This window comes from Eriocheir sinensis, chromosome 3, assembly GCF_024679095.1.
Source record: "Eriocheir sinensis breed Jianghai 21 chromosome 3, ASM2467909v1, whole genome shotgun sequence".
In the NCBI taxonomy this organism is placed as follows: Eukaryota; Metazoa; Arthropoda; class Malacostraca; order Decapoda; family Varunidae; genus Eriocheir; species Eriocheir sinensis.
In genome coordinates, this window is record NC_066511.1 from 19,832,940 (window position 1) to 19,857,785 (window position 24,846).

Consider the following 24,846-nt stretch of genomic DNA (forward strand, 5'->3'; position numbering starts at 1 on the left):
CTGGTGTTTTTCTTCTTCTTTTGACCTGTACTGCTTTGAATCGCTTCTTAGATCCTTTTTGGTTATTTAGACTCAAATACTTAACTCTACACACTTAGATTAGTTTGAAGCATATTTATTTGCACTCTTTTGAGATTACATGATTGAAAGAGATAAAATATGCATTTTTTTGTTTGAATTTTTGTATTATGTAGAATTATATACTTTGTATTTTATTGTCTATTTTCTAATCATATAATGTTTGCAGTATAGAGTGATAGTAATTGATGCTGATGCTTTTTTTTTTTTTTTCTTTTTCAGTACTATGGGATTCCTCAGCACTTTGGCCTTTTTTATGCCATGGGTGGATCTCTCATCATGGAGGGCTTCCTGAGTGCATGTTACCACATCTGTCCTAACAATTCAAACTACCAATTTGGTAAGGATACTTTTTCTTGTCACATGAAATGGTCATGTGGTAGATTACAAATGTAATATTTTCAGAAGCTGTTCTAAAGTTGTATTTATTCACACACTATTTCAAGGATTTGCTCAGCAAGATGTAGTTGTTAAATGGATGGTCAAGATATGTGAAGTAGCATGGGAGGAGGGGGGAGGGGGGTGCCAGCAGACTGGACAAAAGCCATCATTGTCCCAGTTTACAAGGGGAAGGGCAGAAGAAGGGAATGTGGGAGCTGTAGAGGTATAAGTCTCTTGAGTATACCCAGAAAGGTATATGGAAAAGTCATAGTAGAGAGGGTGCAAAGACTTACAGAAGAGAAAATCAGTGAAGAACAAGGAGGCTTCAGGAAGGGAAGGGAATGTGTGGATCAGATATTTTCCTTCAGGATGGTAGTAGAAAAAATAATAGCAAAAGGAAAGAAACTATATGCTGCCTTCATGGATTTGGAAAAAGCTTATGACAGAGTCGATTGGATTGCATTGTGGGATGTTTTAAAGATTTATGGTGTGGGAGGAAAACTGCTTAGTGCAATAAAGTCTTTCTATGAGGATGCATCTGCATGTGTTAAAATTACTGGAGAAACAAGTGAACATTTTGAGATAAAAGTGGGCTTAAGACAAGGGTGTGTCATGTCACCATGGTTATTCAATATTTATATGGATGTTGTTATTAAAGAAATGAAGGGCAAAGTTGGGGAAGTTGGAGTAAGAATGTTCGATTAGGAAAGGAAGTGGGTACTGAATTTGATACTGTTTGCTGATGACACAGTGCTCATTGCAGAAAATGAAAGCGACCTACAAAATTTGGTCAGTGTTTTTTATAGTGTCTGTAAAAGGAGAAAGCTGAAAGTAAATGATGGTTTGTGAGTGAAGTAGAAGTGAGGTTGTAGATTTTGTATGCCCATATAGAGTGGGAATTGAATGTGAAAAAGAATGCAAAATAATTTTGAATGGTGAAGAAATGGAGGAGATCAATGAGTTAAGTACCTTGGATCAATTATGTGTAAGCATGGTGATACAGAGGGAGAGATAAGAGAAAGGGGATTGCAGGGAGGAAGGGTGGTAGGGTTTTTGGGACGAATCATGAATGGCAGAAGTGTGGGCATGGAGGTAAAGAGGGATTTGAGAAATACAATAATAGTACCAACCCTCACATATGCAAGTAAAACGTGGGCCTGGAATGGAAGTCAGAGGTCTAGAGTGCAGGCATTGGAAATGAGTTATTTGAGGAGTGCTTGTGGTGTGAGTAGAATGTATGGAATAAGTAATGAAAGTGTGTACGAGTGTTTTGGAATGTGTCACGGGGGTGAAGGGAAGAAGTGTGGAGTGGTGGAAGAAGTGAAGCAACAGACTTTAAAGTGGTTTGGCCACATGGAGCGAATGGAGGAAAGTAAGATGACCAGAAGGGTGTATGTGAGTGAGATAGAGGGAGAGAATACTAGAGGACGACCTCCAGTGAAATGGAGGAATAGGGTGCAAGAGTATGTTAGGGAGAGGGGGGAACAATCTTTGAGAAACTCTGAGCAGGCAAGGAGGGAGTGTCTGGATAGAGAAAGTTAGAAGCTCTTCTGCCGTGGCCATCCCCTGGTGGGAGCTCCTAGGAGCAGGTGTCAATGACATGATGATGATGATGATGCTCAGCATAATATTTTTTTAATCCAGGAAGATTTTCATTAAAAATTGTTCAATGTATATGTTTTGCCAAGGATTTTATAACTTCTTTCATTTATATTGCAGATTTCTTAATAATGGAATGCAGTTTGATTGAGTGAAAGTTTGCTTCAAGTTTTCTTGCTGTTTGCTTTATTGAGGTTATGTCATATTCAATCAAATTCCGACAATTTCCTTGCCAAGCTCTCGTACGCCTCATGATCATCTTTCGCAAAATGAACCAGTACCAGTATTTTCAAACTCATTAAATTTCTACTACCTGTCCATTCAGATTAAACCCAGACTACTTATGCTACTGAGCTCATAGTGATTGAAAGATTTTATGGTAAAGGAGGCAAGCCAAGGGAAAAGCTGGTTAAACATAATATTCAGAACATGTTGTTCCTGGAGAAAAGAATAGATTCCAAAAGAATGATCAATTCTGATGAGAGATATTTTGATCCTCCCCTCTTGATAGAGTTCTAAGTCATAGGAAGGAGGAAATGCAAATAAAGGAAGGCTGTTTCAGAGTTTATATATGAGAAGGATGAAAGAGTGAAGATGCTAATTAACTCTTATATTTGGAAGTAGAAAACCATGAGGATGAAGTTGAGCAGAGAATCCCATGCAGTGAGGTTGCAGAAGGAGTAGAAGAATAAAGTAGCAATTTCAAAAGAGAAGCAAAAAAATAAAAAATAAAAATTAGCACAGGAAGCAACATTGCATTGGACTTAAAGGAGTAAAAAAAGTCTGTAAAATGTGTGGAATTAAAGTCATTAAGAAAGAAATGGCAAACACCACATTCCCTGACACTATTCACTGGTTGTGTCATGAGGTGATAGGAATGCACAATGTGCCCATACTGTTATTCATATAGTTCAGCTGGTGTCACACTGGGCCATTTTCCTCCAATCGCGTTGGAGCTAGGCACTACCGGCAACTCCAACTTTTCTGGGTGAGCTTCACAAAAGACCTAGGCCGGTTGCCCATATCCACAATGATAACAACCCATTTGCCCTGTATTTACATGGCGCCATTTGCAAAAGTAAGGGTTGTTGTTGTGGCTTGTGCTGCTGTTACTCAAGTAATGGAGTTGTTGCTACAATTAAATTCAAGGAAGAAGTAGTTGTTGGTACGATCATGGCTTCAAAGACGGGAGGACAGGAGTGTTTACCCAAACTTTTTTTTTTTTTTTTTTTTTTTTTTTTTACGTTGTTGCCTATTGCACCGGTTGGCATCTTCCCGGTGGGGCCTGATGGTCGGCCCAAGGCTTCTTCCAGGTGGGGCCTGATGGTCGGCCCAGCCTGTTCTGGCGCAGGCGAGTGTTTATAGTGGCGCCATCTTGCATTGGCTCATGCTGCCCCCCGGAACTCGTACTTGATTCGCTTGGACGGCTTCCTCTAGAGTCCGGGTTGATGGGTGGTCTTCAGGACAGCAAGTGGGTAGTTTTAAGCCACTCGGCAGTGACCGAAAAATCCGAGTGGTAGCGTGAGGATTCGAACCCGCGTCGTCCATCACGCGGCGAATGTGGGTCCAGTACACTATCACTTCGGCCACCGCCTACCCAAGACAGAGAATTGTGCTGTGAAGACTGGGAGTCCTTCAATTTTCATTGAATGGAGAAAGAAGAGTTTTTTGAACTAGTGAGTGGAACACTCGCCAGAATGAGCGAAGAGCAGCAGCAATCACGGACTTTTCACTTCTTTTTAAATTCTTTTTGGCAAAGATTTCATGCGTGTGGCCCCACAGCATGGGTTTTTCTCTTATCTTGTATATAAAGCAGCTCTGTCAGTTCATTTTACAATTTTCTTGGTAAGCCATCTTCCTCTCCTCAAGCCACTACCGTTGTCTGTTTGTTTACATACAGCTGCACGTTTGCTCGTACCCACAAGTTTTCCATCCGTATGGCCAACCAACAACTCACTCCCAGTTGGGCATATGGGCAACTGTGGTTGCTCCTAGCTCCAACGGTTGTAAGAAAAGACCCAGTGTGACATCACCTTTATGAGTGTTGGAATGCACAACGTGCCCACACTGTTATTCATATACTAATGTTATGAGTGTAAATTTTTAATTCCTCATTATCATCACTTTTCTACAGACACTTCATTCATGTACGTGATCTCTGTACTGTCCATGTTGAAGATCTATCAAACTCGCCATCCAGACATCAATGCCAGTGCCAGTGCTACTTATGTGGCATTGGCTGCTGCTGTCCTGCTGGGAGTGATTGGGGTCTTGTCTGGCACACTCCTCTTTTGGATCTTATTCGGCCTAATTCATGTCATTGCCTGTTTCCTGTTGTCATGCCAGATTTACTACATGGGCAGGTGGAAACTTGGTAAGAATTTCAAACCTTGTCTTGCACAATAAGTTTGTCATGATTTGCAAATATGTTTAAAGAATATTTCAGTAACATCAAACCTTTAATTTAACATTCACTTTTTTTTTCTTTTTTTTTTAAACTATATGATTTCATGATAGTTTGATCTTGTTTTAATATTATAAGATAAATAAATTAAGCTGATGCCATATAGTAAGAATTTAGAGTTTCGTCAATGTGACTGGAATGATAGCAGAGTGGCATGGACTAGTTATCTCCTCTATGTTATTCCATTGCAAATATGGGTAGCATTATGGTAGTTGAGATTCTATAGCGGGCCAGAATCAAAATTAGTATGAGCTGAGTCCTAAATCCCTCTTTGTGTTTGAATTAGAGCAGTCATAGTTAGAGTTTAAGGTCCACACCAGTCAACAAGAATGTGGTTGTGCTGGCTGTGGGTCATTGACAGAATGCTGAAGCGAAATCTAGTTATCCAGGTTTTATAATTATTCACTATAGTATACTGTAAGGAAATGATTAACAAACACAACTATTTCAAGCTGTCACTGTATAATATTTTCCAAAGCAAATTATATAAAGTAAGGGGATATTGTAGGCCCTTACTTACTTTATAGTATTTTAGTAAACAACAAAACCTTGAAATTACACCAATCAAAAATGTAATTACCAATACATTCTCAATTACAGTCAAACCTCGGTTTAAGGGTGCCTTAGTTTATGAGTGTTTTGATTTATGAGCAGAAAACCCCACAAAAAAATGCCTTGGTTTACAAGCAGTGACATGGTATATGAGCATCCTTTTTTATTTTATTTTTTTATTTATTTATTTATTTATTTTTTTTTTTTTCCCCGCCACCCGCTGAGTGGGGACACAAGCTATATGGAGGCTATCAGGGTCAAGCTCGTACGTCCCTTCAAGTAGGGACCACAAACCTTTGCTGGGTGACGGCTCATGAAGGAGAGGGTAGGATGCCGATAGACTGACTCTATCGGTTTACGTCAGCCTAGCCGACCAAGTCTGTCATTCGACGAGTACTGGCGTGTCTCTTTGTACAAGTTGAAGACATGAGCGTGGGTTCCCATTGTTCACTGTAGGACGAGAGTGCTCAAAGCAGAAAACAATGGGAATAGAGTCTCGGTTAGGGCTCCCACCTTGATCTAAAAAAAAATGAGGAACACAATATCCCATTCTCCAATACAGAGCGAATCCGTATTCTAAGGAACGAATGGCAACCCTGAAATTTCTCTGGCCTGCCATGACTGACAGCCGCTGCCCGCTACTGGTGAAGGCAAAAGGAAGGAGGGAGAGAGATTACGATGCATATTTACTCTCATTTCAGGACAACTCTTGACAAACATAATTTTTTGGACTGGTTTTGTGGTTCACCGAAAAATGCGCCCACTACAGTTTTAAAATACTGAAATTTATCTGCTTAAGGAGAGCGTCCAGCGTGGATTTTTTCAAAAAATTGATAAAATTGAAAAAATTTACGTTTTCATACGCCCCTCGACTAGCATGTGGCAAAATATTATGAAGAAATAAGCAAAAATGACAGAGTTGTGGCTTAATTCCCCCCCACCGCCCTCCTCCGCTCGTCACTTACATCACTAAAAAACACTTGCCTGCGCCATGACAGGCTGGGGCTGACTACCATCCAGGCCCCTCAAGAAAGCCTACCAGCGCTATAGGCTGGCACTTAAAAAAAAACTGTATTCATACACAGATGCATATATCGTCATGTTTCAGCGTAGAAAATAGCATAAAAGAATATTCGTATGGTATCTTGAGGAAAGCTAGCGTCTGCGATGGCTTTGGAGGCAACAGAGCTGACACGTACATCAGTCACCCCGGAGAAGCCAGAGATAATTTTTGCACATTTCAGCACGATTTCCAAGAAAAGGACACCATCAGACACACAAAGTCCTTCAAAACAAAGAAAAAACTGGAATTCAGTAAAGAATACCAACCGGGAAGGCATCTAGGTTTAAAGGGCGAACTCTATAATTCCATGGACTTTAATTCTCTTTTTAGAAAACGGGATAAGTTTCAGTTTTTCTGCAATAACTTCACCGCTATTTGACCGATTTTAATAAACAATACATAATTGGAAAGAGGAGCTGAAGCGCAAGCTTTTCATCGCGAGGTTTCTTTTCAATTAAGGGACAGTTGTTGAAAAAAATTAATATCGTTAGAAACATCAACAAAATTGAAAAAAAATATCATCATTTAACAAAAGCAAAATTGAAAAATTAACAACCAAAACACATTGATTTGTGTTTCATATTATTTATCATTGCTATTTGTTGGTAATATTACTTTCATTCTGTATACAGGTAACTCTCGATTTACGCGAGTATTGTGTCCATGAAGAGGTTGCGTAAATCAAAAACAATGTAAATCAAACAAGAGGTAGGTTCTATCGAAAAATAAATAATCACTTCATTCAGTGGAGAGAGAGAGAGAGAGAGAGAGAGAGAGGATAGCCACTCAGGGATATCATGAGCGACTGGCTAGTATTGGTACCGGTACCGAGCAGTCTGGTACAGGTACCGTACTGTATAGCTGGTACCGTTAGTACCGGTACTGGTACCAGTACCTGCCCACCCCTATAGTTGAGTAGCGTGGGAAATTAGTTCTGGTTTACGAGTGTTTTGGTGTGTGAGCAAAATTCCAGAACGAATTAAACTCGTAAACCGAGGCTTCACTGTACAACACATTAGTAAGTTAGTATCCAAAATGAAAGTTACTAAATTCACATGTTTTAGTTTTAGAAAACTAAGAATTAAATGGCCCCTTTATATAGGGTGTTTTTATCCTTTTTATTACTAAACTTTGTCATATCATCTAATCTAACATTTTGCTTTTGTCAGATATTGGAGTCATGAAACGTATCAAGACTTGGTTTTTAAGTGAAATCAGTGACCGTCGGCAGATCTGCCGACCTATGTACTGTGATCGCATGGTGCTGTTGTTGCTGGGCAATGTAGCCAACTGGTGCCTAGCTGTTTATGGCATGGTTTCCACACCCAGGGACTTTGCATCTTACCTGCTAATTATATTTCTCACAAATCTTTTGCTATATATTGCATTTTATATCATTATGAAGGTAAGTTATGCTTTTATTACTCATTGTTTTTCATGAAAAGTTGGTTTCTCCTGTATATAGTCATGTGAAAGTAAGTTTTCTTCAAAGCTTGTGGCAGATATATTACTAAATTAGGGTAGCTAAAAGTATAACCTTGGTAAAAATGTAGCCTACAATGTACTCCAGGACTCTTGTCTCTATTCTCTTGCAAAGTTAAATCTTCTGTGAATTAAGGGTAAAAAAATATTCAGAAATTGTTTGTGCTCTTGCTGAACCCATGAACTGTTTTTCATTTATTTTCAGTTTAGACACGGAGAACGCCTCCTCCTGCAGCCAGTATTCTATATGGTGCTGTGTGCAGTTGGTTGGGGGGCAGCAGTATACTACTATACTCAGCATACAACCACCTGGGAGCTAACTCCTGCACACAGTCGCCAGTATAACCAGGAGTGTGTCTTGTTGCATTTTTATGATACACATGATATTTGGCACTTTTTGTCTGCTGGAGCAATGTTCTTTGGATTTATGGTAAGTGCATAACAAAATTGTTTATGAAGCTAAGTCTAACACTCAAAATTAATTTAGATTTCCAGGTTAGGTGCAGATCTCAGTTTCTACTGTGAAATAAATTGGATCAGTGATTTTCAGACTGTATTGTTTCAAGTAATTTCAGCTTTTATTACAATGATTAATTCATAGGAACCCATCCTAGGAAGTGCACAAAGAGTAATGGTTCAAAAAATGCTTAGTATAACATGGTGTAGTTCTTGTTAGGGCCATAGGTGCGAGTAGACAGAACACTGTTTGATGTGAATTATTAATTAATTAATGTTAATGGAGGGGATGATAGAGCTCTGCAGAACTACATTATTGATAAGTTTAGAAAAAACAGTGGTTCTGTCACAGTTTATGATGTTAAAGGTATCAGTTGTTTACCCTTACCATGTGATGTGGAATTATAAATGAAATTTCAAGATTCAATATTTTCTGTCACAACACTTAACCCCATAATGACGTTGATGCCGCTGGCGTCATATACGGTACCCTCTCGAGTTTAGCGATCCTCAAGTTTCATGGTTAGTCCTAAATTCTTACCATCCCGACTTTCGCGCATTATCACCCTGAGTTTCGTGCTGCTTTGACATGTACGGGTCACGTCTACTTACCATCGGCGTCACGCATGCTACCTTAAAAGGTAGTATCACACTAGACGTTTTCCTCCAAACATTGTGGCTATGGAGAGAGAGAGAGAGAGAGAGAGAGAGAGAGAGAGAGAGAGAGAGAGAGAGAGAGAGAGAGAGAGAGAGAGAGAGAGAGAGAGAGAGAGAGAGAGAGAGAGAGAGAGAGAGAGAGAGAGAGAGAGAGAGAGAGAGAGAGAGAGAGAGAGAGAGAGAGAGAGAGAGAGAGAGAGAGAGAGAGAGAGAGAGAGAGAGAGAGAGAGAGAGAGAGAGAGAGAGAGAGAGAGAGAGAGAGAGAGAGAGAGAGAGAGAGAGAGAGAGAGAGAGAGAGAGAGAGAGAGAGAGAGAGAGAGAGAGAGAGAGAGAGAGAGAGAGAGAGAGAGAGAGAGAGAGAGAGAGAGAGAGAGAGAGAGAGAGAGAGAGAGAGAGAGAGAGAGAGAGAGAGAGAGAGAGAGAGAGAGAGAGAGAGAGAGAGAGAGAGAGAGAGAGAGAGAGAGAGAGAGAGAGAGAGAGAGAGAGAGAGAGAGAGAGAGAGAGAGAGAGAGAGAGAGAGAGAGAGAGAGAGAGAGAGAGAGAGAGAGAGAGAGAGAGAGAGAGAGAGAGAGAGAGAGAGAGAGAGAGAGAGAGAGAGAGCCAGAGATGGGGAGTTGGAGGGGGGATGTGAGGAACTCTTGTCAATGTAGAGTCTCAAAGTACGTACCCTGGAAAAAGGAAGAAAACGGGAAGAGAGAACAGGTCGCCCTGATGCTGCAGTTGAAGGTGGCTGCTTTACGACTGGCTGACAGTTCCGAAAACACGCTTGTGATTCGCTGTGAGTCTGATGACACCATCGCCGACGCTCACCCCATCAGCGGCCTCACTGCCCCAAGGCAGCGTCACACTGGCCACTTTTGTCCAACCGCTGGGGCCACTTGCAACGCCCGCACGCCCAACCGGGAGCAAGTCCATGGCTATCTGCAAGCTGGTGTCACACTGGGCCCCCCCTCTTCCCACCGCGTTGGCGCCAGCTAGAGCAACCGGCAACTCCAACCTATCCGGGTGTGCGTCACACACGGCCAAGGTTGGCTGCCCGCATCCATATCCACAATGCAAACAAGGCACCTGCCCTGCATCAACATGGCGGCATCTACCAAAGCAAGGGCCGCCCCGGCCTGTGCTGCCACCATCCAAGTTATGGACTTATTGCTTCAGCCAAATGGAAGGAAGAAGCAGCTGTAGGTGTGGCATGCCTGCGGCTCCCCCATGCCAGTTCCCACCGTCACCAGTGCGCGTGTGCGGCCAACCCACCTATCTAGACTCAACCACATAAACACATGGATCGAATAACGACAAACACACACACACACACAGGAGTTTTTTGGAGGAGTAATGGATATGAAAGTGAGTAAGTGGTTCATGGTGACGAGAGGAAGGAGAGAAAAAAATCTAACAGAAAAGGAGGAAGGATGGAAAGTGTCATATACGAATATCAATGGAATAGTGTCATCGTGGATAGAGTTTAACAACTATTTGAGAGACGAAGAACCCGATATTGTGGGGCTGACAGAAACTAAGTTGTGTGACCCAATTGAGGTTTTGGGGATTGGAGAAGGTGCATACAAAATATGGAGGAGAGACAGAAAGAGGAAACAGGGAGGTGTGATGATGATAAGGAAACGTGATTGAGGGTGAAGGCTTGGCAGAGGTACTGAAAGTGAAAATTGAGGGTGCTGAAGGAAGAAGGAGGCAGTATGTAGTAGGGTATGTGCTACCAAAAACCAATGCATGGAAGGTCCGAGAATCTGAACAAATGATACAAGACACAGTGAGTTGCCTGGATGGAATGTTGAGAGAGTGTGAGAGAACAATTATATTGGGTGATTTTAATTGCAAGGAGGTAGAATGGGAGGATTGGCAGATGCAGGGAACAAAAGAGTCGTGGGGAGGAAGACTCCTGCAACTGGCAATGGAACATGTACTGACGCAATGGATTAAGGAACATACTAGATTCAGGAAAGAAGGCGAGGCATCGAGACTAGACCTGGTATTTAGCAAGGAGCCGAAAGTAATAGAAAATCTTAAAGTAGATTGTCCAATAGCAAAGAGCGATCATGCGGTTGTGGAATTTGAAGTAAAAGAAAAGAGAACGATTGACCGAAAAGAAGATCACAAAATTGGGAGAAGTAACTACTGTGAGGCAGACTTTGTTAGCATGATAACTTTTTTTGAAAATGCAAATTGGAGTGGGCTGTACAAAACCAAGAGTACACAGGATAAGTGGGAAGAGTTTTTAAAACTATACAAGGAAGCCAAAAATAGATATGTCCCTAAAGTAACCAAAAAGGATGTTGGTAAAAAGAGTGGTTTAAGAAAAGATGCGAGGCAGCTAGAAAGAGAAAGGAGGAAGCTTGGAAGGGATGGAGGAGATGAAGAAGAATCAACTCGAGGAACGATTTCAAGCAAGCAAGGAATGAATATACAAAAATTAGAAGAAAAGAAAAACGAAAATATGAAAAAGATGTAATCGAAAAGTGCAAAGACCAACCCAAACTATTCTATAGACATGTGAATGGCAAATTAAAGAATAGAGAAACAATTGATAAACTGAAAATGGATGGAACTACATATGAGGACCCAGCAGAGATGGCAGAAGTGATGAACAACAGCTTCCATAGAGTTCTCACAAAAGAAGACGAATTTTTACAACCACCGGGCCAGGAAAGAAAAAGGGTTATGCAGGAGACACAGTTAACAGTGCAGGAGGTCAAGGAAAGCTTGAACAAGCTGGATGTAAGAAAGGCGACGGGGCCGGATGGAGTATCAGGGTGGATCTTGAAAGAATGTACTGAGCAACTTGCAGAGAAACTGCACTACATAATGAGTGCCTGCCTGAGTGAAGGAATGGTACCACAAGATTGGAAGAGAGCAAACATAGTACCAATTTTTAAGGGAGGAAAGAGAGAGGACCCATTAAATTACAGACCGGTATCACTCACTAGTGTGGTTGCGAAGATATGCGAGAGGCTGGTTAAAAACAGGTTGTCGAATTTCTAAGAAAGTGAGAAAATTATCTCGGATAGCCAGTTTGGATTCAGGAGAGGGAGATCTTGTGTCACCAACTTGTTGTGTTATTACTCAAGGGTGACAGATTTAAGACAAGAGAGAGAAGGCTGGGGGGATGGAGTGTACCTGAATTTGAAAAAGGCATTCAACAAAGTACCGCACAGAAGACTAATTTGGAAAATTAAAAATAGGGGTGGAGTGGATGATGGACTTATTTTATGGCTGGAGGACTTCCTAACTAACAGGGAAATGAGGACCATAATCCTAGACAAGGTTTCCAACTGGTGCCCTGTGATGAGTGGGGTCCCACAAGGTTCGGTGTTGGCGCCAATAATGTTTGCTGTTTATATAAATGATATTGTGGACGGAGTGACCAGCTGTGTGAATTTGTTTGCAGATGATGCAAAGCTATTGAGACGAGTGAATGATGTGAAGAACTGTGAGGCATTGCAGAGGGACCTGGATAAAATATGGGAGTGGAGTGGTACATGGCAGATGGAGTTCAACCTTGGGAAATGTAAAAAAATTGAGTTTGGTAGGAGTGGTAGAAGATGTGACTTTGATTATCAGATGGGAAGTGAGATAATATGCAGAGGAGTGGAAGAAAAAGATTTGGGAGTGACTGTCTCAGAGAACATGTCACCGGACAAACACATCAACAGGATAACAGGACAAACTATGAATTTGCTGAGGAACATAAGGAAGGCATTTGTGTATTTTGGACGAGGAGATGATGAAGAAAATAATAGTTACAATGATAAGGCCAAGGTTGGAGTATGCAGCAGTGGTCTGGTCTCCTCACGAAAAGAAGAACATAAGAAAGCTGGCAAGAGTGCAGAGTGGCAACTAAGATGGTACCGGAACTAAGAGATCGGACTTGTGAGGAGAGACTCAATAGCATGGGGCTCACAACCCTGGAGAGAAGAAGAGAATGAGGAGACCTGATAGCTGTCTACAGGGTGGCGAGCGGAGTGGAGCATTTGGACAGAGAGGACATGGAAAGAAGTTGAGGGTGACAACGTGTAGGTGAGATGTGAAAAAGTTTAGCTTCCCAAACAGAAGCATTGAGCTATGGAATAGGCTGGAGGAGGAGGTGGTTTGTGCAAGAAACATTCATGATTTTAAGAAAAAGTTGGACAAGAGCGGATATGGAGACGGGACAGCGCGAGCGTAGCTCTTTCCCCGTGTGTCACAACTAGGTCGCCAGTCACGCGTCTCCCATCCCTCAGCTCTCGCACGCAATTCCCCCGCTCCCCAAGCCGTCTCCCCTCTCTGTGTCTCGGTTCCCCATACCCCCTGCCCCGCTTACCCCTGACTGTTACACCATGCTATAGTGTCTATCAAATCTAACTTGAGCCCTGTGGCTTGGCCCAGGGAACACCCCATTGTTTACACATCTAGCGATGCCATCTGTCTCACTGTTAGTCTGTACGTTATCTATTTATGGAATATATATATATATATATATATATATATATATATATATATATATATATATATATATATATATATATATATATATATATATATATTCATAATACGACTGTGTAGTGCAGCGACTTGCTTGATGGGCGAGCCTCCCATAACTCACTCTGTGAGGGGGGTACCTCTTTGGCCGACTGGTAAAGGAGTGGCTCTCTCATCTCGCTGGTCGCGAGTTCAACCCCCCAGCGCCGGCAAAACCTTTCCTTGTCTTGATTAATTTCTCGTGTGTTTCGTTACACGCTGTGGTCGTGTGGGAGTGCAGTAAAGAGAAAATTCTGGTGTGTCACTGGTGGCAAGGCGGTGGGCTTCCTCTCCTGTGATTCTGTTGTGTCACCCCAAATGGGTAGTAGGTGGAGTGATTGCCCATGCTCTCTGAAGTTCATAGAAAATGGGAAATCTCAACACACAGAAATTAATCTAAATAGGAATGGGGAGCCGTGTAGTGCAGCGACTTGCCTGATGGGCGAGCCTCCCATAACTCACTCTGCGAAGGGGGTACCTCTTTGGCCGACTGGTCAAGGAGGGGCTCTCCCGTCTCGCGGGTTTGATCCCCGGCGCCGGCATAACCTTTCCTTGTCTGGATTAATTTCTCGTGTGTTTCGTTACACGCAGTGGTCGTGTGGGAGTGTAGTAAAGAGTAAATTCTGGCAATTCAACTGCATGGTGTTATGAATGGCTTGGGATTTGAGGGAAAGACAATGACTCTGTAAACATTCCATTTCACTTGGCAACGTGGCTCATGCAACGTTGCCGCCAGGCCGTACCATTCACCCTTCCGCCACCACAGAAGACTCGTGTAGGTTTCACTCTCGCATCCTGCACAGCCAAGCGAAAGATATTATATATAACATAAATAAGAGAGGGGGGGGGGGTATAGCAAACTCATCTGAGGAGAGTGATGGGGTGATGTGGCAGTAGCGCAGCTCAGGGGAGCTGTGCATAAAGGGCATAAAGCTCAAGTTAGAATCGATAGAGTATAGTTAACATTGCATCATGCTACGATTTCATCACATTACACATGCAAACAGACACATACAATACAAACATGCAAACACACCCACTGGTGTAACATCATGTTTGGTTAATTAATTTATCGGGCACTCAGAGTGGGCCGCGGAAATACGCAGCGTGGGACGGGACATGGTGGCGGCGTGCGTGGTCCAATTCTTGGGCCGGTGTTGTGAGAAATACCTTCTTGCAGAAATAAGTCGCTCTGCTGTCCACCACACATGCGCACTGGGGGAATACATGGCTGGAAAACATTAATTTGCTTTGTTTTGTTGTAGTTTGTCCACTTGTGATCTTTTTGAGCGGTGAGTGAAATGTAGAAACTGTAAGCAAGTTGAACATCTCTCTTTGCGAGTTATTTTGTGGATCTAGCTGCGGGCTGTGGCGGTGGGTGTACAACAGGCATGGAAAAGTCAATCATTTAATGATTTGTGACAGAAACAGTTATCAGATTATTTCATAGCACACCAAAAACTACCCCCCCAAAAAAAAAGTTTGTTTGCCAGTGCGAGATTGGTGCACTTGTAGAATTTAACCCATACCCGTTAAAATACCCCCCCCCCCCCCTTGCAGGGCCCCATTGCCGGCCCAACCTGCCAGCCTCAGTGCCTCGCAGTCTACCACAAAGTGTGCAACACGGCTATACAGACAACGTGTAGACAACGTACACAATAAACAAATATGTACTTACGTTTATTAGGTTCGTCGGTATTATTATTATTATTATTATTTTTTTTTTTTTTCGCCGCAAATAACGGACTTTCAGCATTAACGGACTAAGTTCCCCCCCAATTAGTCCATTATATCAAGGGATTACTGTATTTTTCTTTTTAGTACTTATAAGGTGTAATTATAAATCTTTACAGTTGACAAGTACTGTAATATATTTGATTAATTTTTGACATCAGTCACCATTCTAAAATTTGAAAATCCTGATATTAGAATAGATTGTTTCTCCAATGACTTTTTTCTATAAGAAAGACAGTTGTGCTTTTAAGAATATTCATACTTAAATTTGTTTTTCATGTGACAGAACTCCGTTTTCAATAGAAACTAAAAAAAAAGGTTTGATGCAGCATGCACTATTTATTGCTTTATGCTGAAGTTTTTTTGTATGAATTTTTCAATAAAAAAGCAACTTTCTGATACTGCTGTCATGCTAAATGTCATAAATCAAGTGAATACAGTTTTCAGTTTTTTAAGTATTTATTTCTATTACAGCTCCTGCTGACGTTAGATGATGACTTGAGCGGCACTCCTCGAGAAAAGATTCCAGTCTTCTAATGTAGTATTTTGATACAGTAGAGTTGATTTATTATTAGATTATATGACTGTTCCTGAGGTTAACACTACTTCCCTAATTTAGTCCCTTAGTGACTAAAATCCACAGAGATTCCAAGATACTGAGAAACATAAAAGTACCTGTGTATAATGGGCGTCTGCATGTGTGTGTATGTGTGTGTGTGTGTGTGTGTGTGTATACAGAAAAGTCCATTAGTACAGCTTACAGTGGACCAGCCAAATGCCAGATTGTCATTTATGCCAGAATATTGGATGGTAGTGCACGCATGAACAAGTAGATAGTACTTTATTTTGAGGGGAAGGAGGGTTCTGATCCCTCTTTGTCAATGTAGCACTGTATGTTTGTACTGTTGTGAGTTCCAGAGCTGGATGGCTGTGATAAGGAAGGAGTGGGAGGAATGATATGTTTTTTCCAGTAGTTGAGAAAGCAAATATCAGCTGAGTCTGTTCCCACCCCTCATGTTAATAAATCTTAGTGATAAGGAAGGAAAAAAGTTTGAATGAACTAGAGGATGTGATGAAAAACAAGCTGCAGTTAACAGGTGGACAATACAGCTGGTGATTCAGTGTATATACCACCCAGACTTACCTGTGGTAAACTCTCCCTCTTATTTATATAAAGGGTGTGATATCAACTCCGTAACATATTCTCAAATGTGAAAAAAGATCTTATTCTGAGTAGAATATCTTCCATAAGAATACTCTTATTGTATCTAGTGCTAAGAGAGCACGCTACCATTGAGTATAGCGCCTGCCCAGCCCTAGACACTGTATGGTGGGGGCAAGAGGGAATCACTTGTTCCAACATGTTTACCCATATGCCAACCAAGGGAAAAACCAGATCATCTCTGGCCGGATCATAAAATGGCCAATGATAAAATGGATACAACGATGAATCAAGCACTTGGTCTTGGATGGGCTTGGGATGTGTGTCCACACACATATCTAACCCAGCTACTCACAAATCAAGACCCAGACCAGCCATTTTGCACATCATTGTATCCATTCTAACACTTAACCACCATAAAAATGAACACTTGGGTGTGCCAGTGATTGGTGACTGGATCAACAAGCTTCTACTGAATGTATAACATATTTATAAAATTGTACATTATCATTGTTAATCAGTCATCAGCATATGATTACTATGATAATATGTAATAAAGGTCATGTACTATATCTTTACAACAGGAGTAAGCTACCTGAGAATTTAGTTTACTTGTATGTTGTCAGCTGCCTTGACCCCGCAGCACCCTTGCACTAACTATGTGCACTGGTTTGTTTTAATTTTCCTTGGTGCTGAACAGCAATCAAACAGAATCTGAATGCAAAAGATTTCAAGAATATGTTGCTGCTAAGGAGGGGCAGGCACACTGGTTGGCTTGACAGGTGGATACTCAATGAGTATGTTCCTTTCTCACTTGTGACATTGCCTCATTCCTGAAGGGAATTTTAGGCACTGGTAATATTGCATAAATACTTATTCACCTTTATAAATTATATAAAGTCTAGACCTTTTTGGTTCATTTTCAAGGCAAAGGGTTAGTAAGAGAATCTAAACCCTTCTACCAAGTTAATGAATTAACTTTGTTCTTCATATTTCTTATCTCAATTTTGCAAAAAGTACCATATACATATGTAATTTGTATTGTTTAAAAACTCAACCAAAATTGTTATTGATTTTTTAATTGTGAAATACACTGTAACTAATTGCTGGATACATGATGTACCTTAACATATATAATTAAGTATTTCTGTTGTATATTGTATTCATAATTTACTGTCTGCATATATTTTTCAGTTTAATTTTTAATTCCAGTTTGATAGCAATATATATATATATATATATATATATATATATATATATATATATATATATATATATATATATATATATATATATATATATATATATATATATATATATATATATATATATATATATATATATATATATATATATATATACTCACTTTGTATATGATAAGTTATCATATTTTTTTCTATTTCTATATATTTTTTTTTCTGGGGCTGGAAACTATACCCAATTTTTGTACAAATAAAGAATTATATGGTGATGGTGTAGCTATGTCCTCCATCTTGTCCTTCAAACTTAAGGCAAAACAGGAGGATTTCCTTGGGAAACCCTCTTCAGATGGCTTCTCAGTCAACAGCTCCAGTGGTAACTGCAGCCAGTACCTGGACATTACCTTTGCTGGTAATTTTCCACTCAACTTATGGATTGGCAACATGTAGATCATCAGTAAGACAGGAAATTTATAGTCACTGTTAGACTGCCCTGTGCTGCAATACTTTACCAGCTCCTATCTGGGAGTATATTTGAACCTTTCAACCACTCTGTCCTACTGGGGATGCAGAGGGAAATCATTTTTAGCAAGAAAAATTTAGCATGAAATGACCAATGTTTCCTCAAGAACATTCATGTAATAGTTATATGGAGCTCCTGTGTAATCAACTGATCAGTTGCCAGATGTGTTTGAGAGATAGAATTATCCATACAGAATGGAGCTTGTCAAACTGTTAAAGATGTCAAGCAATGGCTTCAAGGCTTTTTTTTTTTTTTTTTTTTTTTTGTGTGTGTGTGTGTGTGTGTGTGTGTGTGTGTGTGTGTGTGACTGACCAAGCAACTTTCCTGATTTTAACCAACTGTGAAATCTGTTGGCAGGGATTAATCAAGAATTTGGTTGTACTTGGCTGTGACACCACCATTCATCAAACTGGAATAATGTTAAGTTTGAGTTGCTTCAAAATCTTACAGATTCAGTACCTATAGGCATCTGGGGGTAGGCTACTCGTACATTAGAAAAAAAGGGACAACATTTAAGTATATATACATATACAGTAGGTTCACTGATTGGGGTATACTGTAAGTGGTGTATCATTCGGAGATTGTTGCAGCACCACAATGCAATCCTTGGCCAGCTCTGTATATTCCATGCTTCCCATTTCTAATATGTCATGCTGTCATGGAACTACGTATAGTCAGGTACCCTAACCACCAAATAATGACACTACTGAAACCCAACCAGAATAATGACCGAATCAAGCACATCACCAGTGAGTTAGGTTGCGGCTGTCTGAGATCCACTTGTGAACCACTAACTCGGCCAAGAACATCAGTGCTGCCAGCAGGAGGCCAACAAACAGAAGCGTGAACATTCCCTAGAAGGACAGCAAATATTACTCCCATGCATATCCTAGACGATTCTTGAAACAGGTTTTGTTCATTAGGATACAATAATCTGCATTATACAAATCTGCATGGAGAAGCCTAAGGAAACACCTGCAATTCTCATTGTTAGATGATAATAATGCTTGTGCACATAAATGAAGAAATTGCACTTGCTCAGTTACTCCCAACTTAATTTAATTACCTCTATCATTTGGAAATGTTTGTGCATTTTATGAAGTCAAAGTTCAGAGAAGTGTTTGCTCCAAGTGGTTCAGACATGAGGCTTGTATGAAATTTAATGTTTTACTAAATCATTTTTATGATGATTTTTATTCAAAATTATTTTTTTCTCACCCATAGCTCCAGGAAACTGTAAGGCTCCTGAACAGTTATAGAAGTTGGTGCTTTTATACATGCTGTGACATTATTTGACTCCTTAAGCAGCCATTTGGTGTAGAGATCATGTTCCACTATTGACCGGATTCTGAAACATGTTGAAAACAACAAGGCTTCAATAAAATGACAAGTATAAGCTATCATCATCGCCAGTTATCTAGTTTCCATGAAATCATTATAGATAATAAAATAAAGGCCTCAGCAAAGAAAAAGTGAAAGGAAATATAGATATTAGACCTCTTTCAAAGTATTGTTATGTATATGTGTTTGTGTGTGGGTGCAAGGTTGTGCCGCGGAGGAAATTTCTGGGGCGGAAACAAGGAGATATGGAGAATATACTCTAGAATCTTGGGCGGGAAGGGTAGCGTGAGTGTGCACTCTGTGCAGCTGCGGGGCGCGCCACGGGGTCGGGGAAGTCTACGCCGACTTGCCGAGCCCTGCCAGGCTGAAAACGTGCGGTCCAGTCCTGCCCAGTTGCCTGTGTTAGCTTGTTGTGCCTCCCTTGTGCCTGGATTTTGTGTAATCGTGCCTGAGGAACAGTGTAGTGTGCTCTGGAGCTTAACAGTAAAGTGAAACCAGCTGGACAGTGCCTTTTTGTGTCAACCCCTTGCCTCACTCCCCGTGTCGGTCCTCCCCAGCGGCCCGCGTGTGGCGTCCAAAAGCTTCTGCTCTGACCTATTCTGAGCTCACTACCCGTGTTATCTACATCGCCTGCCTGCTTGAGGGGGAGGTGTGGTGCATCCTGGTGTGGTAGGCTTGGTATGGCGTAACAAGTGGTTTCAAGGAGTGTGGATGAGTGAAAAGTGAACGGTGAGAGGCGCCGAGTGAGCATGGCTTCGCAACGCCAACATGGCGGCCGTGATGGAGAGGAGGCGGACGCGAGTGAAGTGAAGCCGGGCCAGATGGAGTTGATCGCTGCTATGCTGGCCGGTATGAGGGAAGAAATGGCATGCGACCGCGAGGCACAGGCTGCTAGGGCACCCAAACAGGCTAAAAATACCGATGAGCTGATAAGGAAGGCGGATGAGCAGGCCCACCATTTTGTCGAGGTTCTTCATAGTAACCTTATCTCTGAAGGCGAAAACGCAGCAGTACGGCCGAACGACTGCACATTTCCCCTGGGACGGAGGCCAGGAACCTGTGTAGACTGTCCTGGGAGCGGAAGGCATGGTAGATTTAGCCCACTGAGAACCAGGGGAAACCTGCGACTGGCTGACGGCGTGGCAGTCGGGCGGAGTTTGATCTACCCTTGCCGAGTTATTCACTATTCCGAGTTGTGCAAATCCTACCCTCCCCAATATAAATAAATATTCAGAAATTTGAATATACTGAATACTGAATTTTGGACATGGTGAAGTATGGGGTAATCACTTAACCATAAAATAAAAAAACGTGGAGAGTAAAGCTCAGGGATACGGAGCTTCGGATACCTTACACCGTTGGCTCTAAGTCTATAGCCTATATAATTATAGGCTTAGGTTGGCTGACGTGCGAGAGCGAGGGAGTGTGGGGTGGGAACGTGTTCAAACAAGTGTGGGCACGCCAGGATGAGTAAACCGCGAGGTGTGGGGCGAGTCAGGCGAGTTCAGTAATAAGACCTCATTCCCCGCGTTGCCTCCCTACTGACGGTTGTCGCGTGATTGAAATTTCAGCGGTGGTGATGAGGAAGGACCCCGCTGACGCACTACGTAAAAATGGCGGACCACAACATCCCCATCGAGTGTGGGCGTGATTGAAAGATTGTGCAAATGACTGAGCAAAATCTAGCAGTCATTTTTGAGCGTCACTCATGATAATTGCCCGGTCATGATTGTGCCATGTGTGTCTCCATTACCATTTTTTAAATTTTGCATTAACCTGAAACTATACATTGAGCCTGCAGATAAGAGTTGTATTATAATTAATTAAAAAATGTTTACTCACTTAGAATTAATATATTGCATGTGATGAAGTCCATGTCGTCCAATGATGCAAAATATAAGCGGGAAAAAGGCCTCCTTGGCAATGTAGTAATCACAAGTTCCTGAAAAAAAGTACTAGTTGGAAAACAGTGATGATAAATTTAAAATTAGATCACAGTATTCAACAGCGTAGTAGTAGGTTGCGCTTAATTTTTAACGATATATGTTATTGCAAAGATCACTCACTAGAGCATATTTTTTTTCACAATATGTCAACAGGGCGTATTTTATTTTGCTACATATTCAGATTGATTAATGAGTATATAAGTTATAAATTTTATACAAGATTCAGAGAGGTCTGTATGCTACCCAAATGTAAGTATAGCTATATATACTTAGATTTGGCATGCTACATGGTTTGATGGTTTATAAATCAGAGATTCCAAACCTGAGTTAGAGAAGTCATCAGATAAAATCTTCCGAATACTGATTATGTCCACCAGCAGAGCATAGTCCTCCTGCTTCACGAGGGTGTGGGCCGCTTTTGAAATTTCTGTGGAGTTCATGAATTGTGCCCTCCCCTGCTCTTTGGTTGCTTCCAGCTCACGGTAAATGCCTGACTTTGCTTCCTAGGTAGATAGATGAATAGGTATAATATGAGGTTCCCGCCGTACCTAAAGATCGACCTATTGAGCCCTTTTAGGAAGGGTAGGCTAATGGGTCCAGCACGTAATCAGCCATGGTGGATATAGATTATATTTGTTTTATTTTACTTTCATAAACTGTGGGATCCATAAACATAAGCAATGTTTTATATATATATATATATATATATATATATATATATATATATATATATATATATATATATATATATATATATATATATATATATATATATATATATATATATATATATATATATATATATATATATATATCTATACATATATATATATATATATATAAAGTTCATTGCTGTAAATCTTTGACTTACCTGCATGTATGCAGTGAGAGCTGTTGATTGTTCGAACAAAAGGCCATATTCTTCGGCATCAACAAGGTCTTGAAGTGCGTTAATTTTCACTGGAATTTGTCTGACTGCCAGGAGGGAGGTGAGGGCACCCGAGTAACTTCTCATGATAATCATCACCGTCAGCAACCACAGCCCAGTCAGTGCTCGTGTGACTAAAGGCTCTGGAATGGTCTGCAAAGCTGATGAAAGACCCTTATGTGATTCTGCAAGTCTTATGAAGTTTGTTACTTTGACTAACTACTAACGGGGAGCATACGCCAGGGTGTGTGTGTGGGGGGGGGGGGGGGGGGAGTTGCTTCACACATCCGCCGCCTCGATCCACCCCCGACGGTCCCTCCGAGCAAGTCACCATGCAGGTAGTCAACCTTTCCCATTCCTAGCCAGTGGTTGGATCAGGACCGTAATTTCTGGGGGGGCTAGGGGGGGCTATAGTCCCCATTTTTTTCTATAACGGACTCAAAATGACATAAAAGTGGTTATGTAAAAAAAAAATCCCCCACCTGCGCATGCTCGCTTCGCTCGCCACCCTCCCCCTTCCCTTCCTAATGAACCTACATAATGACTTTATAACCCCCAAAAAATCTGCAAAAATTACGGGTCTGAAGACTCGCCCTTTCCATGAGTTAGGTGGGCGTCCCCTTGGTCTCCTCCACTCAGGATTGTCTCGTACAAAGACAGGCCGGCAAGGTCGACCTCCGGGAAGCGTGCCACGTGCTGGAGTTAGCGTTCAGTGATTAAACTGGTAACGGCTAGGCCTCGATTCAGTGCTGCTGGTTCGGCACGAAGTCATTCCAGCGCTGGTCCTTCGAAGGCACTTGGTACGAAAGGCATCAACACGCCTCTCCATGTCATTATTTAGTCACTTAAGTGTCTATGTCTCAGTCTCATGGTAAGACAAGCACCCCAAGTAACTCAAAGATTCGAATCTTTGTCCGCCTGCATAAGTATCGACAACGCCATATAGTCGTGTTGAGCGAGTCCACAACACCCTGGGCCAGGTCAATCCGTCGAGTGACTTCCTGGCAAGACCCACTATTGTTATGCACTACGCTACCAAGGTACGTGACAGTAAAGATAATGGAAATAAATAAAAAAAGTATATTCAGGTTACTCTCTCTCCAAGAAAAAATGTTCGAATATTAAGGGGGTCACGTTTCTGACCACCGATCCTTGACCCAAGAAAAAAATGAAATGTTAGAAAAAAATGCGAATAATTGTTTATCTTATTTTACTTTGCATATTTGATGTACTTTATTTCTAACACAATCATAATAAATTAATAATCATAATCTACTCTGGGGAGAGAGAGAGAAATCCGTACCTTATTTTTCATGTCATCGTAAGTACTCACTTTGTTGTAAGAGAATGGCCAGCTGATTCCAGAAGCATCTTAGGGCCTCGTTGATTATGGACGTGGAAGATGAGTGTTCCAAGTGGCGAGCGACTGCCTTGGCTGTGAGGATGGTGCACATCAGGAGGTATGTCAGGAAAACACCAGACCACACGAGGGGCTGCAGGGGGTTAAGGAATCCCCAAGGGTTGAACTGAGCGCTGCCTTTCTTAACAAGTATCTTGTACTGATCTATCAGTATTGGGTGTGAAAATTCGACCACTTTAGCCCGTGCCTCTGTCATGCCGAAAGGACCCAGTGCCAGGTCTGCCTCCTGAGGTGTAATTAAATCGAGTTCAGATGAAATCCCCATTACAACTGCATATATTTTATACAGTAGACTAAGCAATGGTCAAAAAAACTCTGTCGGTGTTCTGCTTCTAATCTTTAAGGAAAATATCAGACAACCACAAAAGACACCATAGACACTGTTTTAGTTGATATCCAGCTAAGTGGATGACGGGAGAATTTATTCTTGAATAAATTTATTTAGTTGCTTTCAGGACGTCTCACCCTTTGAACCACTGGATCAGGGATAAACGGACCCGTAGTTTTAAGTGATTCCTTTTGTATATCATTATCATGTGCCGGGCAGTGAATGACAAGCTCGGACAACACATCCCTTCTTCTGTAGAGAAGGAACTGTTATCTATATACTTACATTCCGTTTCACCATGCCGATCATGCCATTCCAGTTCCCCTGGTCATCTGGGGCACCCCACGCGCCGTCCATGGGCCGAACCAACGTATAGCTGGAAATGACGAGGGGACATGCCCCCAAAACTTGTATTAGTATAAATGATGCATCATAAAAAGAAATTAACATAGAGAAATAGTCGTGGCTATGTATACCTTAAAAAAAAGTTCAGATATACAGTTGAATTGGCAATGGATGTAACTGACCTGAAATTAAGAGCCTGAGCAAGAGTCTCAATTAAGTTCGCCATGGGTCCGCTGATAGCGAAGGAGTTGTTGCTCTCAGTTATCCTCACGTGCGGCTCCCACTCCTCCACTGCCACGCGAAGGACGGTCTCTTGTCCAATGCTGGAGGGAGGAGGTTTTTTTTAATATTGCATTTAAATATTAATATTATTTTCTTTAGTCTTATTAAAGCAATCTGTTTCTTAGTGTTAATTTTACATATCACTCAATCAATGGGGGCATACGCCGGGGGATGCGTCGTTTTTGGTGGTATGTAAAAGCAAAATTTCTTTGAAAACGAATAAAAGCAAGCAAGAAAGTGGTTTTGCAGATATTTAAAAGTCAGGGCAGACAGAGGACCAGCAAGGAGAAATGATATTTGAGCATTAGCCGAGGCAGGATGGAGTAACTACAGTTACTACACTGTGTGTGTGTGTGTGTGTGTGTGTGTGTGTGTGTGTGTGTGTGTGTGT

At 41.4% G+C, this 24,846-nt stretch overlaps 2 protein-coding genes across 3 annotated transcripts in view; one reads left to right on the forward strand and one right to left on the reverse strand.

Annotated features, from left to right (window-relative positions):
• The window catches only part of LOC127006222 (SID1 transmembrane family member 1-like), a 33,400-nt gene extending 16,111 nt beyond the window's left edge, over positions 1-17,289 (forward strand). Inside the window, exons 11-15 of one of the 2 annotated variants that reach the window (XM_050875831.1) lie at positions 301-418; positions 4,193-4,432; positions 7,307-7,542; positions 7,825-8,049; positions 15,456-17,289. In XM_050875831.1, the coding sequence (XP_050731788.1) occupies positions 301-418; positions 4,193-4,432; positions 7,307-7,542; positions 7,825-8,049; positions 15,456-15,518 (882 nt within the window). In that variant the 3' untranslated portion in view covers positions 15,519-17,289. The remainder of the gene's footprint in view (positions 1-300; positions 419-4,192; positions 4,433-7,306; positions 7,543-7,824; positions 8,050-15,455) is intronic. The other variant, XM_050875837.1, reaches the window with a different exon arrangement.
• Positions 17,290-18,141: 852 nt separating this feature from the next.
• LOC127003416 (glutamate receptor ionotropic, kainate glr-3-like) lies at positions 18,142-24,399 on the reverse strand. The gene is made up of 8 exons (XM_050870065.1): positions 24,356-24,399; positions 24,114-24,204; positions 23,414-23,726; positions 22,024-22,241; positions 21,475-21,655; positions 21,049-21,148; positions 19,084-19,213; positions 18,142-18,719 (listed from the first exon to the last, which is right to left on the reverse strand). The coding sequence occupies exons 1-8, from the start codon at positions 24,397-24,399 to the stop codon at positions 18,609-18,611; spliced, it is 1,188 nt and encodes a 395-aa protein (XP_050726022.1). The 3' UTR covers positions 18,142-18,608.
• Positions 24,400-24,846: the final 447 nt, after the last annotated feature.

What these genes read in the sequence shown, in the direction of transcription:
- LOC127003416 (XM_050870065.1), bottom strand. Translation starts at nt 24,399, where the DNA reads ATGGCGAACTTAATTGAGACTCTTGCTCAGGCTCTTAATTTCAG. An exon ending in GCTCAGGCTCTTAATTTCAG is followed by an intron (nt 24,205 to 24,355) that starts GTCAGTTACATC and finishes CGTCATTTCCAG; the next exon opens with CTATACGTTGGTTCGGCCCA. An exon ending in GGCCATTCTCTTACAACAAA is followed by an intron (nt 22,242 to 23,413) that starts GTGAGTACTTAC and finishes GTCTTTCATCAG; the next exon opens with CTTTGCAGACCATTCCAGAG.